The sequence below is a fragment of the Bufo gargarizans genome, chromosome 8 (assembly GCF_014858855.1).
Source record: "Bufo gargarizans isolate SCDJY-AF-19 chromosome 8, ASM1485885v1, whole genome shotgun sequence".
NCBI lineage: Eukaryota > Metazoa > Chordata > Amphibia > Anura > Bufonidae > Bufo > Bufo gargarizans.
The window spans coordinates 34,930,054-34,944,941 of NC_058087.1; the positions used below are offsets into that span (position 1 = coordinate 34,930,054).

General features: G+C 43.4%; 1 protein-coding gene across 3 annotated transcripts in view; it reads left to right on the forward strand.

Annotated features, from left to right (window-relative positions):
* OLA1 (Obg like ATPase 1) overlaps positions 1 to 14,888 on the forward strand; it is a 134,370-nt gene that overhangs the window by 79,386 nt on the left and 40,096 nt on the right. For all 3 annotated transcript variants that reach the window (XM_044303602.1, XM_044303601.1, XM_044303600.1), the window contains 2 exons: positions 1,626 to 1,706; positions 9,233 to 9,330. In XM_044303602.1, the coding sequence (XP_044159537.1) occupies positions 1,626 to 1,706; positions 9,233 to 9,330 (179 nt within the window). The remainder of the gene's footprint in view (positions 1 to 1,625; positions 1,707 to 9,232; positions 9,331 to 14,888) is intronic.

The window sequence follows — 14,888 nt, forward strand, 5'->3', positions numbered from 1 at the left end:
AACCGATTACTCAACTTACAGTGGTTTCAACATACAATGGTTGTCCTGGAACCAATAAAAGAGGACTTTTCACCACTCCTGACAAACCTGTTTTAATAGCTTCATGCATGTCCCATGTAATAACACTTCTGGAACCATCTATTCTCCTGGCTCTATGTCGTGCCGTTCCTTTATTATTTCTATTAGAAGTTATGAATGAATTGCTGTCAGTCTGCAGTAAGGGTACAGAGGGGAGGTAACCAGTTGGGGGGTGTACCTGCACAGACTGACTCTATCCAATCAGTACTGCCATTTTCAGTCTGTGCAGGTACATTGGTACACCCCCCCCCCCCCAACTGGTTACCTCCCCTCTGTACCCTTACTGCAGACTGCTAGCAATGTATTCTTAACTTCTAGTAGAAATAATAAAGGAATGGCACAACATAGAGCCATAAGAATAGATGCTCCAGAATTGTTAGTACGTGGGGAATGCATGAAGCTATTAAAACAGGTCAGGGGTGGTGAAAGGTCCTCTTTAATATATCTTGAGGGACCACTGTAATTGAACCCTTAGGCTAAATGCACACGATCAAGATTGCATGCGGATTTGCCTGTACATTGGTTTTTATGAGAATTTTAAATTCTCATGTACACGATGCTGATTTTTTTTCAGTGCGGATTTTAAAATCTGCAGCATGTCAATTTATTTTATTTTTCCAGACCAGATTTTCTCCATTGACTTCAGTGGGGAGAGTAAAATCTGCATGCGGAACATCCACACCAATTCATGCAGATTGTCCGCACAGATTTCCCTGCGAACACCTGTGGATTTCTCCGCACATAAATCCCGAACATGTGCGTTTACCCTTATATGTACCGTCCCGGCTCCTGTCTGTTGGCATAACTAGACATTTTGTAACCAGGATCCCAATATAGGCAAGTAACAAGTCCTCTGAAAGGAAACACTAAAAAATGTATCCTAACCAGTGCTCTTTTCCCTCCTTGCTTTGTGTTACATTTGTTCCAAACTTCTAATCCCAACATACACAACTATATGTCGCCATCGATTCCCATTGTACAGTAGATAACGTGCGGTGTACGTTTTTTTTTTTTTCATGATCAGAATTTACAATACATTGAAATATAAAGTATGTGGACCTATACCAGCCAGACCTATCCTATAAGGACTCTTGGGCCTATAGATATGTTTGCTGTAGATGTCAGGACATTATCCTAGCGTATACACCAAACATGCTATGTACAAAGTATAAGAAATTGGCGAATAGTACAAAAGAAGCGGCTTTTATGTGCTCCTGACATATTTTGATCTCATTTGTGAATTGTACTTTCTGCGCTGCTTTTCTACCACGTCTTTTTAAGCTTTTGGGTTTTGTGGTCCTTTCAATTAACTGTAATTGTAATCTCCGAACGGTTGCCATGAACGTGAAAAGTTTTTGTTCCGCAAAAGATACCCATTTACTTTCTGTCTTCGCGGCTCGTGTACATTTCTATTATTAGGTTTGAATATTTTGCCAAACAATATTTGTTTCAGACAAATGATTGTGCCGGTGGTGTCACGCTGAGCTTTCAGCTTGTCATTCAATTTAATGATTTTGTTTTTCTGCTTCTCTGTTAATTTTCCTTAGGACATAATGTGCAAAGTCAAATCCTGGGTGATGGATGAAAAGAATCATGTCCGCTATTGCCATGAGTGGAATGACAAGGAGGTACAGTATCTGTTTGCAGCATTGACCGTACTGATAACATTCACATTGTGTCACAACCTTTTTAGACTAAGGAGCTGTGAACCTAGGTCATCTTGCCCACGTTCGCTGTTTGTCAGTCTGCAGGATTTTCTATATCTTTCTAAAAAGGTTCTTGTTGAAATGCTGCAGAAAACGCAGGGTTACTCTCCTGGTCTTCTGCAGAGGGGAGGGGGCTCCGGCTGCAGCCAGTTGTCGTATAGCTCTCTGTATTCTCTGTAATATGAGATGAAATAGGAGCAGAGGAGGTTAAAGGGAATCTCTGACCTTTATTATGCTGCCCAGCATAGTGTAGTGACAGACCCACTGATTCCAGCGAGCTATCACTTCTAGGCTAGAATTCATTACTTTTACAGTACTGACAGGGTGAACCCCGCAGTGTACGCCAGCGATGTGAGGGGAGATCTCTGATGAGAATCATGGCCCTGCCCTCCCCCACCTCCTGGCTATGATTGACAGGTTTCTTTCCTATGCGTAACATTATGCATAACATGGTCAGGAGGCAAGGAAGGGTGAGGACACAAATCTCATCAAACGCGTTGCTGGCGCACGCTGTGAGGTTCATCCTGTCTGTAAAGGGACTGAATTCTTGCCCAGAGTTGACAACCCTCTGAGGGCAGCAAAGCAGAGGTGATACGTTTCCTTTTAAAGGAGTTGTCCGAGTGTTTGTTTAAAACTGATGAGCTATCCTCAGGGGACAGGTCATCAATATCAGATCGGTGGGGTCCCAGCTGTTTGAAGAGCGCTCTTTCTATGCCTGTTACGTCAGCTTCATCAGTCACATGGCCTAGGTGCAGCTTAGTCCCTTTAAAGTGAATGGGGCTGAGCTGCAATACCATTCAGAAAGCTACATTTCTATATAAATTTTTCTCTAAATTTATTGTTCTACACGTCTTTGATTAAAAAAAATAATGCAATAAGTGTATATTTATTGGTTTGGGTAAAAGTTATAGAGTTTACAAACTATGGTGCAAAAAAAAAAAATTTACGCACTTTGACTTTCTGAGCACCTGTCATGTTTCCTGAGGTTCTACAATGCCCAGACAGTAGAAACACCCCACAAATGACCCCATTTCAGAAAGTAGACACCCTAAGGTGTTCGCTGATGGGCATATTGAGTTCATGGAAGTTATTTTTTTTTGTCACAAGTTAGCGGAAAATGATATATATATATTTTTTTCTTACAAGGTCTCATATTCCACTAACTTGTGACAAAAAATAAAATTTTACATGAACTCACCATACTCCTCACGGAATACCTTGGGGTGTTTTCTTTCCAAAATGGAGTCATATGTGGGGTATTTATACTGCCCTTGCATTTTAGGGGCCCTAAGGCGTGAGAAGTAGTTTGGAATCCAAATGAGTAAAAATGCCCTGTGAAATCCTAAAAGTACTCATTGGAATTTGGGCCCCTTTACGCACCTAGGCTGCAAAAAAGTGTCACACGTGGTATGACCGTACTCAGGAGAAGTAGGGCAATGTGTTTTGGGGTGTATTTTTACATATACCCATGCTGGGTGAGAGAAATATCTCTGTAAATTGACAACTTTGTATAAATTTTTTTTTAAAGTTGTCATTTACAGAGATATTTCTCACACACAGTATGGGTATATGTAAAAATACACCCCAAAACACATTGCCCTACTTCTCCTGAGTACGGCGATACCATATGTGTGACACTTTTTTGCAGCCTAGGTGCACAAAGGGGCCCAAATTCCAATGAGTACTTTTAGGATTTCACAGGGCATTTTTTACGCATTTGGATTTCAGACTTCTTTTCACGCTTTAGGGCCCCTAAAAGGGCAGTATAAATACCCCACAAGTGACCCCATTTTGGAAAGAAGACACCCCAAGGTATTCCGTGAGGGGCATGGCGAGTTCCTAGAATATTATTATTATTTTTTTGGCACAAGTTAGCGGAAAATGATTATTTAAATTTTTTTCTCTTACAAAGTCTCATATTCCACTAACTTGTGACAAAAAATTTTTTTTTACATGAACTCGCCATACCCCTCACGAAATACCTTGGGGTGTCTTCTTTCCAAAATGGGGTCACATGTGGGGTATTTATACTGCCCTTGCATTTTAGGGGCCCTAAAGCGTGAGAAGAAGTCTGGAATATAAATGTCTAAAAATTTTTACACATTTGGATTCCGTGAGGGGTATGGTGAGTTCATGTGAGATTGAATTTTTTGTCACAAAATAGTGGAATATGAGACTTTGTAAGAAAAAAAAAAAATCAATTTCCGCAAACTTGTGGCAAAAAAAAAAAAAATCTTCTATGAACTCGCCATGCCCCTCAAAAGTGATCTTTATAGCGCCGCAGCGATTTTACTGTGTTTTGCAGTGATGAGAAAAAAAAATAAAAATTGGGTCACTGCGGTGGGGCGGACTGAACGCAAGTGTGCGCACAAGATCAGGCCTGATCGGGCGAACACTGCGTTTTTTGTAGAGCCTATAGAACATGTCCTATTCTTGTCCGCAATTGCAGACAAGAAAAGGCATTTTCTATATAGTTCTGGCAATGTGCGGATCCGCAAAATGCGGAAAGCACATTGCCGGTGTCCGTGTTTTGCGGATCTGCAAGACACATACGGACGTCTGAATGGAGCCTGACAGGGGGGTGATCAGGGAGTCTATATGGGGTGATCAGGGGTTAATAAGTGACAGGGGGGGGGGGGTGTAGTGTAGTGTGATGATTGGTGCTACTTACAGAGCTGCCTGTGTCCTCTGGTGGTCGATCCAAGCAAAAGGGACCCCCAGAGGACCAGGTAGCAGGTATATCAGACGCTGTTAACAAAACAGCGTCTAATATACCTTTTTGGGGTTAAAAAAAAATAAAATCGCATCTACAGCCTGCCAGCGAATGATCGCCGCTGGCAGGCTGTAGATCATCTCGTTTACCTTGCGATCCTGTGAACGCACGCTCGCGTCTCGCGAGATGATGCGCCTGCGCGTCAAGGAGGAGCAAACCGACCGCCCGCAGGACGCATCCCTGCGTTAGGCGGTCGGGAGCTGGTTAAACAGGTGACCGTGTCTGATATCGGACACCCCCCACTGATCACATACTGATGACTTATCTTGAGGATAGGTTTATCAGTAGTAAACACTCGGACAACCACTTTAAAGAGATTGGCCAATTTATATAAAAATGACAACACAAAAATAAAATAAAATTATAAACATTAATGTTTCATTCAGGCAACCATAACTGTTTTTATATTTTCCCCCAGCTGTAAATTTTTAAAGGCCCCTGGTATCAACGATCTAGCTGGCATTCTCTACATTCGTAGAATCCAAGATGGTGGAGGTCACTTGACTTGTCCTCTCGACCACTGCCTCAGGCTGTCCCTAGCTGCCTTCACTATAGTTCAGGTGCTAAACAGTAAGCTGGATGTTTCCAACACATGCGCAGATAGAGGCAGCAGAATTCCCTTGTATTTGCACATGCACTGGACGCGTTCAGTTACTGTTCCGCGCCTGCACCTCAGTGGATGAAGTCAGGAACAGCCTGAAGACCGCTGCCATCTTGCGTCCTATGGACACGGAATATGCCAGCTTGCTCTGTCTACGATGCTGATACCGGGGCATATTATTATGTTTGCAGGAATGAAACATTGCTGTTTATGGACATTTTAGAAAGTTATGTACAAATGTGTCAACCCCTTTAAGGGAGAAAGTTCTGGGGATTTGTTTTGTGCATTTTCTATATTTTGTGTTCTTTTAAACATATGCAATGGAATTTAGACTGGAGATTAATTTATATGTCCACTCTACAGTGCTGTGAACTGGCAACCAGTGTTCAGAAATGCTGGTGTTCTGCACCCTCAGACCTTCACTAGTACAAAGGTGGCGCTCTTGCATCTTCTTAAGTGCATGTAGAACAGTTGGTATGACAATGGAGAGCATGAAAGGTGCTGAGAATGCAGCCTTGTGATCCAGCTCGAGGATGTGCTAATTAAGGCCCGATGACCTTGCACAGTACCAGACTGCTGGCTTCCTAAGACCATCTGATGGGGTGCCATATTTAAATTGGTCATCTCCTTTAGACAGGCCTCTCACTTATACCCTGTTCATGCATATAGATTTAATACTGAGGAAGAGGTCATCCATTCATGACCTAGTCTATTATTGAGGGCACAGAGCTGCTGCAAAAAGCAGCATTGTTTCTAGGTGACTGGCCAGCTCTCAAGAAATACTTGTGTTCCTCATAAAACTAAAAAACAGTTTTCTTAGAATGTTGTGTTGTACCATTCCTCTGTTATTCCTCCTGGAAATGTATGAATAAATTCACAGCTGAACATTAGCATTCACCTTGTTAGGCTACATGCACACGACCGTGAAGTTTTTTGCGGTCCGCGGATCCGCAAAAAACGGAAGCCGCACGTGTGCCTTCCGCAATTTGCGGAACGGAACAGGCGGCCATTGATATAACTGCCTATTCTTGTCCGTTTTGTGGACAAGAATAGGACATGTTATATTTTTTTTTCCGGGGCCGCGGAACGGAGCAACGGATGCGCACAGCACACGGAGTGCTGTCCGCATCTTTTGCGGCCCCATTGAAGTGAATGGGTCCGTATCCGAGCTGACAAAACGCCGGCTCGGATGCAGACCCAAACAACGGCCGTGTGAATGAGGCCTTAGTATGGAGTGTCTCTACGCGACCTGGCATTCTCAGCACTGATTGGACGCCGTCAGGCTATGTAGGGTCACACCCTTTTTTTTACCAGGCTTAATAGAAACACCTATCTGTCAGTTCATGCATATTTTCTAGGTGGAATAAGAGAGGAGTGGCACTATGTAGGTGCTATGTGTCTATAAAACACTCGTCAGGAGAAATTCATTTGCCTGCTTAATGTCTTCCGTGTTAAAATATGAAAAAATAAATAGTATAGCCCCCTGTAAAGCTTAAAGGGTTTGTGTCATCTGAGACATTGGTGGCGTAACGCTAGCATATGCTAGCAGTGATAGATAGGTGTGGGTTCCACACCTATCTCCAGAATGGGCCCCCGAAAGTGAGCGAGCGTGCTCATCTATTTTCAGAAGTCCCATAGAAATTAATGGAGAGCGCCCTGCACAAGTGTGGCCTCCTCTTCATTTCCTTTTATGGGACTACTGGAGATAGCCGAACCAGCGCTCTACTATTTTCGACAATTCTATAGAAATGACTAGAGGTCAGCCACGCTGCTCTTCACTCACTTCAGGGGTCCCATTCTGGAGATAGGTGTGGGTCCCAGAGATGGCACCTGCACAGATGAGGCAATCCCTTTAAAATGCTTGAATCCTGCTTCTTATAATGGGACATTTATATAGCATTTTGTAGAAAATTATTGTAAGACTGAGTGTTAAGAGGCCAGTGATGTGATACCCTGTAGGTTCTCCACTGATATAGGATCATTCGACTCCAATCAGTTCAGTTAACGTCTTGTTAAGCATTTTCACTGTAAAGTGCATTCTGAGGACAAAAAATGACTGGTATCAGGGTGGTTATGCTTAACGTTGTTGATATACTGTAGTACAGTGGTTTTTACTTATTACGAGATGTCACCACACCATACATATTCATTTCCACACATTACCATACGTGAAAGCATGTACAATTAGAATATAGAATCCCCGCTTGCTCAGGACTGCTAAGCATTGTGGCTGTATCGCCGCCTGTCACCGAGACGGTGTCAGCTATACTGTGTGGAAGGGTTACACAAGTATTGTAGGGGATCAGTCATAGTGCTGCAGTTATTATGCTAAGCGATGCATTATAACACCCGCAAATCCATTTTACTGCCCGTTCCTCAGCTACGGCAATGGTTCTCACTGATCTGGCTTCAGCTAATTGACGTGGAGGAATCTCTTACATGATCTCTACCATTTTTATTATGTTTTTGTATGAACATTTTTTGTCAATTTTGTTTTTAAAAATCTAAGGCATTTCTGTCTGTCTAGTCTATTTTCTGGGATATAGCTGTTGCAGTAAATCTGATAAATTCTGACTCCCATGGGATCACAGTGTAGCCCCTGTTATGAGTTTGTCATTTATGTTTCACAAGCAAAAACTGTAGTAGGCTAGTCACCGCAGCACAGATCTCCGCCAGAGAATGCCAGGAATCGTTGCGTGCAGCTGTTTTTGTCCGGCCGAATCCTGCCATGTTTACCGAGGAACGTCCGGATCCTATTATAGTCAGTGGGGTCCGGCTGGCAGGAAGCACTATCCGGCAATGCCAGATCTGGAGAACTCTGGCAGGCTGTTCTTTGCCAGAGCGGCCTGCCGGAGACCTGTGCTGCAGATGTGAAACTAGCCTTATAATTAGACCTTACCATATCCTCCCCTTTCAAGGCTCATACACACGGCCGTAGCCGTTTTTGAGGTCCGCATATTGCGGATTTGAAAAACACGGATACGGGCTGTGTGCGTTCTGCATTTTGCAGATTGGCACATCCTGCCCTCTGTTAGAAATGCCTATTCTTGTTTGCAAAACGGACAAGAATACGGCAAGTTCTATTTTTATATTTATATTTTTTTGACGTTAAAGTAAATGGCTCCACATTTGATCTGCAAAAAAAATCTGATGCAGACCAAAACCATGAGCCCTTATAGGGATGCCCTGTGGCCCCACCTTCTCTGTCCGGTTCCCACCGCCAATTCCAAATCACAGACCACTGCAGTCGCATGCAGATAGCACACGGACCCATTCATTGCTATGGGTCCGCAAAAAATGGATGTCACCCGTGCGCTGTCTGCCCGCTCCTCAAATTATAGAACATGTCCTATTCTGGTCGGCATTGTGGACGAGAATAGCCGTGTCTACTGATGGGAGTGAGAAAATTGTGGAGTGCACACAGAAGGGATCCGTGGTTTGCAGACCTAAAAACAGATGTGAAGTAGTAAGTCCAATAGGTCGGCACTGCAGGTAAATATTTTGTGGTGCTCGCGACCTAGGATTGGCATCCCACGAAACAATAGCAAGAAAGGGCCGGCACTCACTATAGGTTATCTGCAAAAGTTCTGTTTATTGTCACATAGTCCTGTGACGCGTTTCGACACTCGCAGGTGTCTTTATCAAACAGTATGTAAAAACAGATATGGTCGTGTGCTTGAGTCCTAAGGCACATAAGGGCTTCTAGTTGGGCGCTACCTTCCTATTTTGTTTGAACCCCTAGTCATCTGCTATCTTCAAGAAACACAAGAGTAAAGCAGAATAGGTTTTTCCTCTTTTTTTGTACTCCCGGAGGTACCCAGCAGCCTATTCTCTTCCCTGCTCCGTTGAAATAACACGTAGGACTTGGGACTGATCACCGAAGACCAAATGATTGATTGGCCAACAGTTCCTGTATATCATTGGCCGACCTTTCTCACATTTATATCCCAGTAGAAAACGGACTGACCGCTCTGCACACATATACATGCCATTTAGACATCTCGGCAATCCTCTCAGTACAGCTTTGCTGATATTTGCTTTGTTCTTTTTTTTTTTTCTCCATCATTCGTCCAGATTGAAGTGCTAAACAAATACTTATTCCTGACCTCCAAACCGATGATCTATCTAGTCAACCTCTCGGAAAAAGACTACATCCGCAAGAAAAACAAGTGGTAAGTTGTCACCGTCCGGTATTATTCTGTCAGGCGAGTGTGTAAAGCACGCGGACACGGTTTCGCCAGGTAACAGATGAAATACCTGCCTATTAGTCTGTCTCCCAGCACCAGATTGAACCAGTACAAGTAGTTTGCACTGCTTTGTCTGTACATGGGGGGATATTAGGCAGTGACAGTGATGGAAGGGATTCGTAGCTGCTGTTCACCACATTTTTGAGATCTGCTCAGTAGGATCATGCCACTGCAAAAAAATAAATGCGGCTTCTAGGAAAACCTTCAGAGGAAGGACTGCTATGAAGTAGACTTAATATAGGACCTCCCTGGAGAACACTTGATATTGCAATGGATCGGTGACCACGGAAAATGAGTGATCGGGAAAAACAATATAAGGATAGCGATATTTGCAGCTAACCAATAATAGTGGTATCAGATGTAACTTGCAGGAATGGCATCATATGTAATCCGTTCTTTATGTATAGCTACGACAAGGGTGATTCCATGTATGATTTGGTCTTATCATTGTAAAGATGATTTTGCTCCGATTAATTTCTTAATTAAACAGATCATTTTTTGACGTGCTGATATTGCATATTATGCAGACAAAAAAATAACAGCAAGGAGCTTAAAGGGGTTGTCTACATTTATCAAGTAGACTAAGGGGGTTTTCTGAGATCTTTATAGTGATAAGCTATCCTCGGGATAGGTCATCAGTATCTGATCAGTGCGGGTCCATCACCCGCCAATCAACTATTTGACAAGGCACCGAATGGAGACTATGCAATACCATATTTTCCCTGCAGTGGTAGCTGCAGGAGAAAAGTGTGATATCCACAGTTTCCCCTGTTAAAGGGATTGTCTCGTATTAAAATAACATATCCCCTATCCACATGGGGTTAGGCCTCTGATCAGTGAGGGTTTCTTCCCCTGGGGCCCCCAGCCAGTCACTAGAACAGGGGCTTGTTTTCCGTTGTTTGACTGGAGCCCCGGACATGCCTGCTCTTTGCCACTGCATCCATCTCTATGGGGTTGATGGAGATAGCCATGCGCTTGATCTTGGCTACCTGCAGCAGTTTCATAGAGTTGAATGGAACAGCGGAGATGCATGCGTGTCTGCCGCTCCATTCAAATATGGCGAGGAACGTGGCTCCCCTGTTCTAATAATTGACGGGGGCCCCCAACAGTCAGACCACTGCTGATCAGACACTCATCCCTCATGCTGTGGATGGGATATAAGCTGTTGTAATAGGACGACAGTCATTTAACAGCAGTAAAGAAAAGAACTGCACCTGCGCCGGATACTGAAGCTCACGGCGCACCGCGAGACTTTAGAAGAGGTCAGGGCCAGGCATGATCAAGTTTATTCTGCTGGCTCTGTCAATCAAAGTGCAGAGGGCGCGGCAGTTATAAAGAGCGCAGAGCCTCTGGGTGTAATGGCAACGCCCCCATTGCTCCTAGAGGCTCATTTGCATATATTAAAACATCATTTTCCTCAGCAATGCGGGCACATATGAACATGGGACCAACACAGATGTCTTCAGCTGCCAAGCGCACATGTAACAGGTCAGCCGGTGTCATAGGTACAGATCTGCTGACAGATGCCCTTTAAATTACTTTATTAATATTATATCAGAGAATTCCTATTTAAGCATTTCTGCAATGCATTTGGATATATTTGTAGAATTGTGGTTAGTGAGAAACAGTGACTTTGTGTATGGTGGCTGTTACCGGAGATTCCGTTATATTCCTGACCTCACCATTTGGAATAGTAGGTTATAGAAAGAATTAAAGGTGGCCGCCTCGCACTTGGAGAGTTAAACTGGTGCTGCTTTTATGTAGTCGTTTGGCTACAAATGTCAAATTCCCCGCAGCAAAAAAAAATAAAAAACCCTGTATGTTTGTAGCCAAAAGTGTAATTATCTGTGCAGACAGGCCAGCAGGCCTAATGATTTCTATTGAATCCATTCAGCGCTGTTAGATCTTATTGGCACTGCAGCGTTCAAGATGAAAAGGGAAATGTCCATTTCTGGTTATGCGAGTGTGTATAAATGCAGGTTATTTAAAATGTTTATTTTACATACTCGCATAAAACTTTTACTGGGATTGTAAAAATGCTGGGATCTGGAGTCGAGGAGCTGAGTCTGTATAGGAATAGCTTAAAATTCTTGTAATGTCAGTTTATGTATCTGTACAGGGCACAGACGGCATGGACCGTCAGCCAGTCATCCATACTTATATTCACTTGCAGGACTTTTCTTATGTTACCCTGAAACACATACCGTAACTTCCCTTCCTCCCAATAATTCTGAATATGGACGCTCATAGAGGCTGGATGTCTGGACTTAAAGGGGTATTCCCATCTCAGACAATGGGGGCATATTGCTAGGATATCTCACCTCTGATAGGTTTGGGTCCCAGAGGTGAGACCCTATCTTTAAAACGAAGCCTAATAGGAGACCGGCAAAGTGGTTTTCAGAATCCTTATATAAATTAATGAGAGCGCACCACGTATGCTCGGCCACCACTCCCATTAATTTCTAAGGGGCTGACGGAAATAGCCAAGCCAGCCCCATAGAAATGAATGGAGAGCAGCCGCGCTTACGCAGTGCACCCTCTGGGAATTTACCGGCTCCGTTTATGAGATACGTGCAGGTCCCAGAGGTGGGACCTGCACCTATCGGACAATAGGGGCATATCATAGCGAATTGTCTGAGATGATGCAACCCCTTTAAGGACATGCTTCACAACAAATGCTTTCCATCGGAGAAAGGTTGGAATATATACTTCAACTCTTTAGTAGTTGACAGGTTCCCCATGGTCTGACGATTAAACATTTTAAGGCATATCCTACTGAAAGGTCTTGAATGTATCCAGTAAACCTCTTGATCTGGGGTGCCCTAAGTGACGGGAACAAGTTGCCTCCACCAATGGGACATACAGTCTTGATAACATGTCCATTCTTGCTGCTCCTTCCATGTAGAATTTGGCAAAAACAAGCTTGGATGCTTGCAGAGAGGAAGAAAGAAAATGGCACGCAAGGGCTACATGGCGATCTTGGCCTAGACCCATCGCATGACTATAGATTGTTGTGTCAGGGGTCTCAGCATGACTCACAAGTTACCGCAACCCCAGAATCGCTAAGAAATCGAGCAGGGTTGGATGTTTTGCAATTCTGGGGTGCCACCAGCTTCAGAGTTTCACTGCAATCCTATTCATTTCTATGGCTGCATTGCTACACAGAGGTCTTTGGTTGCACAACGGGTGTCTCAACCATGATCGCTCCGTAGGCCCAGCCTTAGGGCTCATTTACACAACCGTAGGGTTGCCGCGCCTGTGTTGCGGACTGCAAACAACGGTCCACAAAACACAGGCACTGGCTGTGTGAATTCTGTATTGCGGTGCGGACCCATTGACTTGAATACTGTGGTGCAGGAGAATGATAATAAAGGAGCCCCCTCATACCCATGGCTAAACAGGCAGCTCACTATACCTTGAGAAGGCAGCTGTCTAAAATGGGTATGCTACAGACATGACATAGACATCACTTCATCAATCCCATACAAATGAATGGACCAATACTCGCTTAACTGCTCCATACAGAGAATCGTTCTCAGGATCGCGTGGGGTTCCAGTGGTTAAATCGAATAAATAAAATACATGACATTTCCTTTAATATAGCAAATACTCTATGACCAATCATAAATATGGAGTGGGGCTGTCACAAGTGGTGGTTGTCACAAATATTCCAGCATAATTGGTATGGTTGATGTAATGGACTCCTGATGAAGGTCACATTAGAAAACCCGTAGTGTCACTAGACCTGTAAAAGTCTAGGGTGTAAAATTTCTGGGTATAGTGTCAATAAAAAATAAGTAAAAAATGGCTGATTTTGGGAAACCCCTTTTAAATCGGCAACATGTTTTGCAGGCAGCTCCCCAGATTTTGGCCTTGGAGGCTCCTCTGGGTCTGATTTTAGTAGGTGGAAAGTGGTTTGTGTACAACTCCAATTATGATTTTTTTTTTTTTTTTATGTTTTAAAGGGGACCTGTCTGTCTGTTTTAGTGACTATGTGCATCCTCCATGTATTAACTATTCTGGAGCATCTGTTCTGGCCACTGTGTTGCGCCATCCCTCTGTTATTCCTACTAGAAGTTTTTGACTAAATTGCCAGCAGTGTGCAATGAATGTCAGGATTGGTTTTACCAGTTGGGGGATATCCATGCACAGTCTGACACTATCCAATCCGTGCTACCAGTGGCAGACTGTTTAGGGACACACCCTGAGCTAGTAACACCTCCTTGCAGACTGCTAGCAACAGAACCAGCCATCAGTAATGACGTAGCAACGTGAGGGACAAATAGGATTACCCAATAAAATAGCACTGTGCCCTGGGAACAGGTACATTTTACTGGATTTGTTCAACTTTTACAGAAGTATTTATTCCAGTTTTCGAAATATTTTGTAAGCTCTAGATTATGCAGGTACGATAATGCATTGAAAATAATAACATTGCACACACAAAATATTTCTCGAGCCGCCCTCTCGGCCTTTAATCTATATGCTGTTACCTAAACCAAGGCCAGTTCCCCGTTATATATCAGAATTTTGTTGAAACCCTTCTCTGTTTCCATCTCACTGTAATTCGTTAGCTCGAGTTATATGCACATGGTTTCAATTCTGTTGAAAATAAATAAAAAAAATTACCATACAATATCAAAGAGCATGAGCGCTCTAAACTGAAAAATAAACATTTAGAGATAGAAAGCCAAAGCAATAATGAATATCACATGGCCCCTGCCGATAAATCACCAGAGAAGGCTGTACCCAGGTAATGCTGGAATGTGATTAACCAGAGCCAAAATGGGACCGGTCCGATAGCCCCTTGCTCTCTCTGTAAGCCTAGGTGGGACGCTAAAGTTAGAGGAACTGTCCACTTTGGAATTCCACTTTATTGTGAGCGGTTTATCAGTTGGGATCACAAAGGGAAATCACTCATGAGTTGATCATTTACCCTCAGGAGAACCTGATGAGCCCCATTAAAGTCAGTGATGTGGCCCCTTTCAAGGGAATGTGCCATCAGAAAATGACCTATTGCTAAAGTCACGTTTTTATGATAAATATATCTTTAAGAAATATTTTAAAATTTTCCATGTCACTATCAATATTTTAAAGGGCTTCTTTCATCAGGAACACCGTTATTAAACTGTCTGACTTTAGACATGCGCTAATGTCAGCTGAAGCTAGAGGTCTTTGTCCGTTTTTTCTATGTGCCTCAGTTTTTTAATAAACTTTTATTTTATGCAAATGAGCCTCTAGGAGCAATGGGGGTGTTGCCCCTGCTCCGAGAGGCTCTGTTCTCCCAACTCTGGTCACGCCCTCATCATTCTGATTGACAGGGCCAGGCATTATGATGTGAACACTCAATCAACATGAGGGCGTGGCCAGAGGAGGGAGAACAGAGCCTCTCGGAGCAGGGGCAACACCCCCATTGCTCCTAGAGGCTCATTTGCATAAAATAAAAGTTCATAAAAAACTGAGGCACATAGAAAAAACGGACA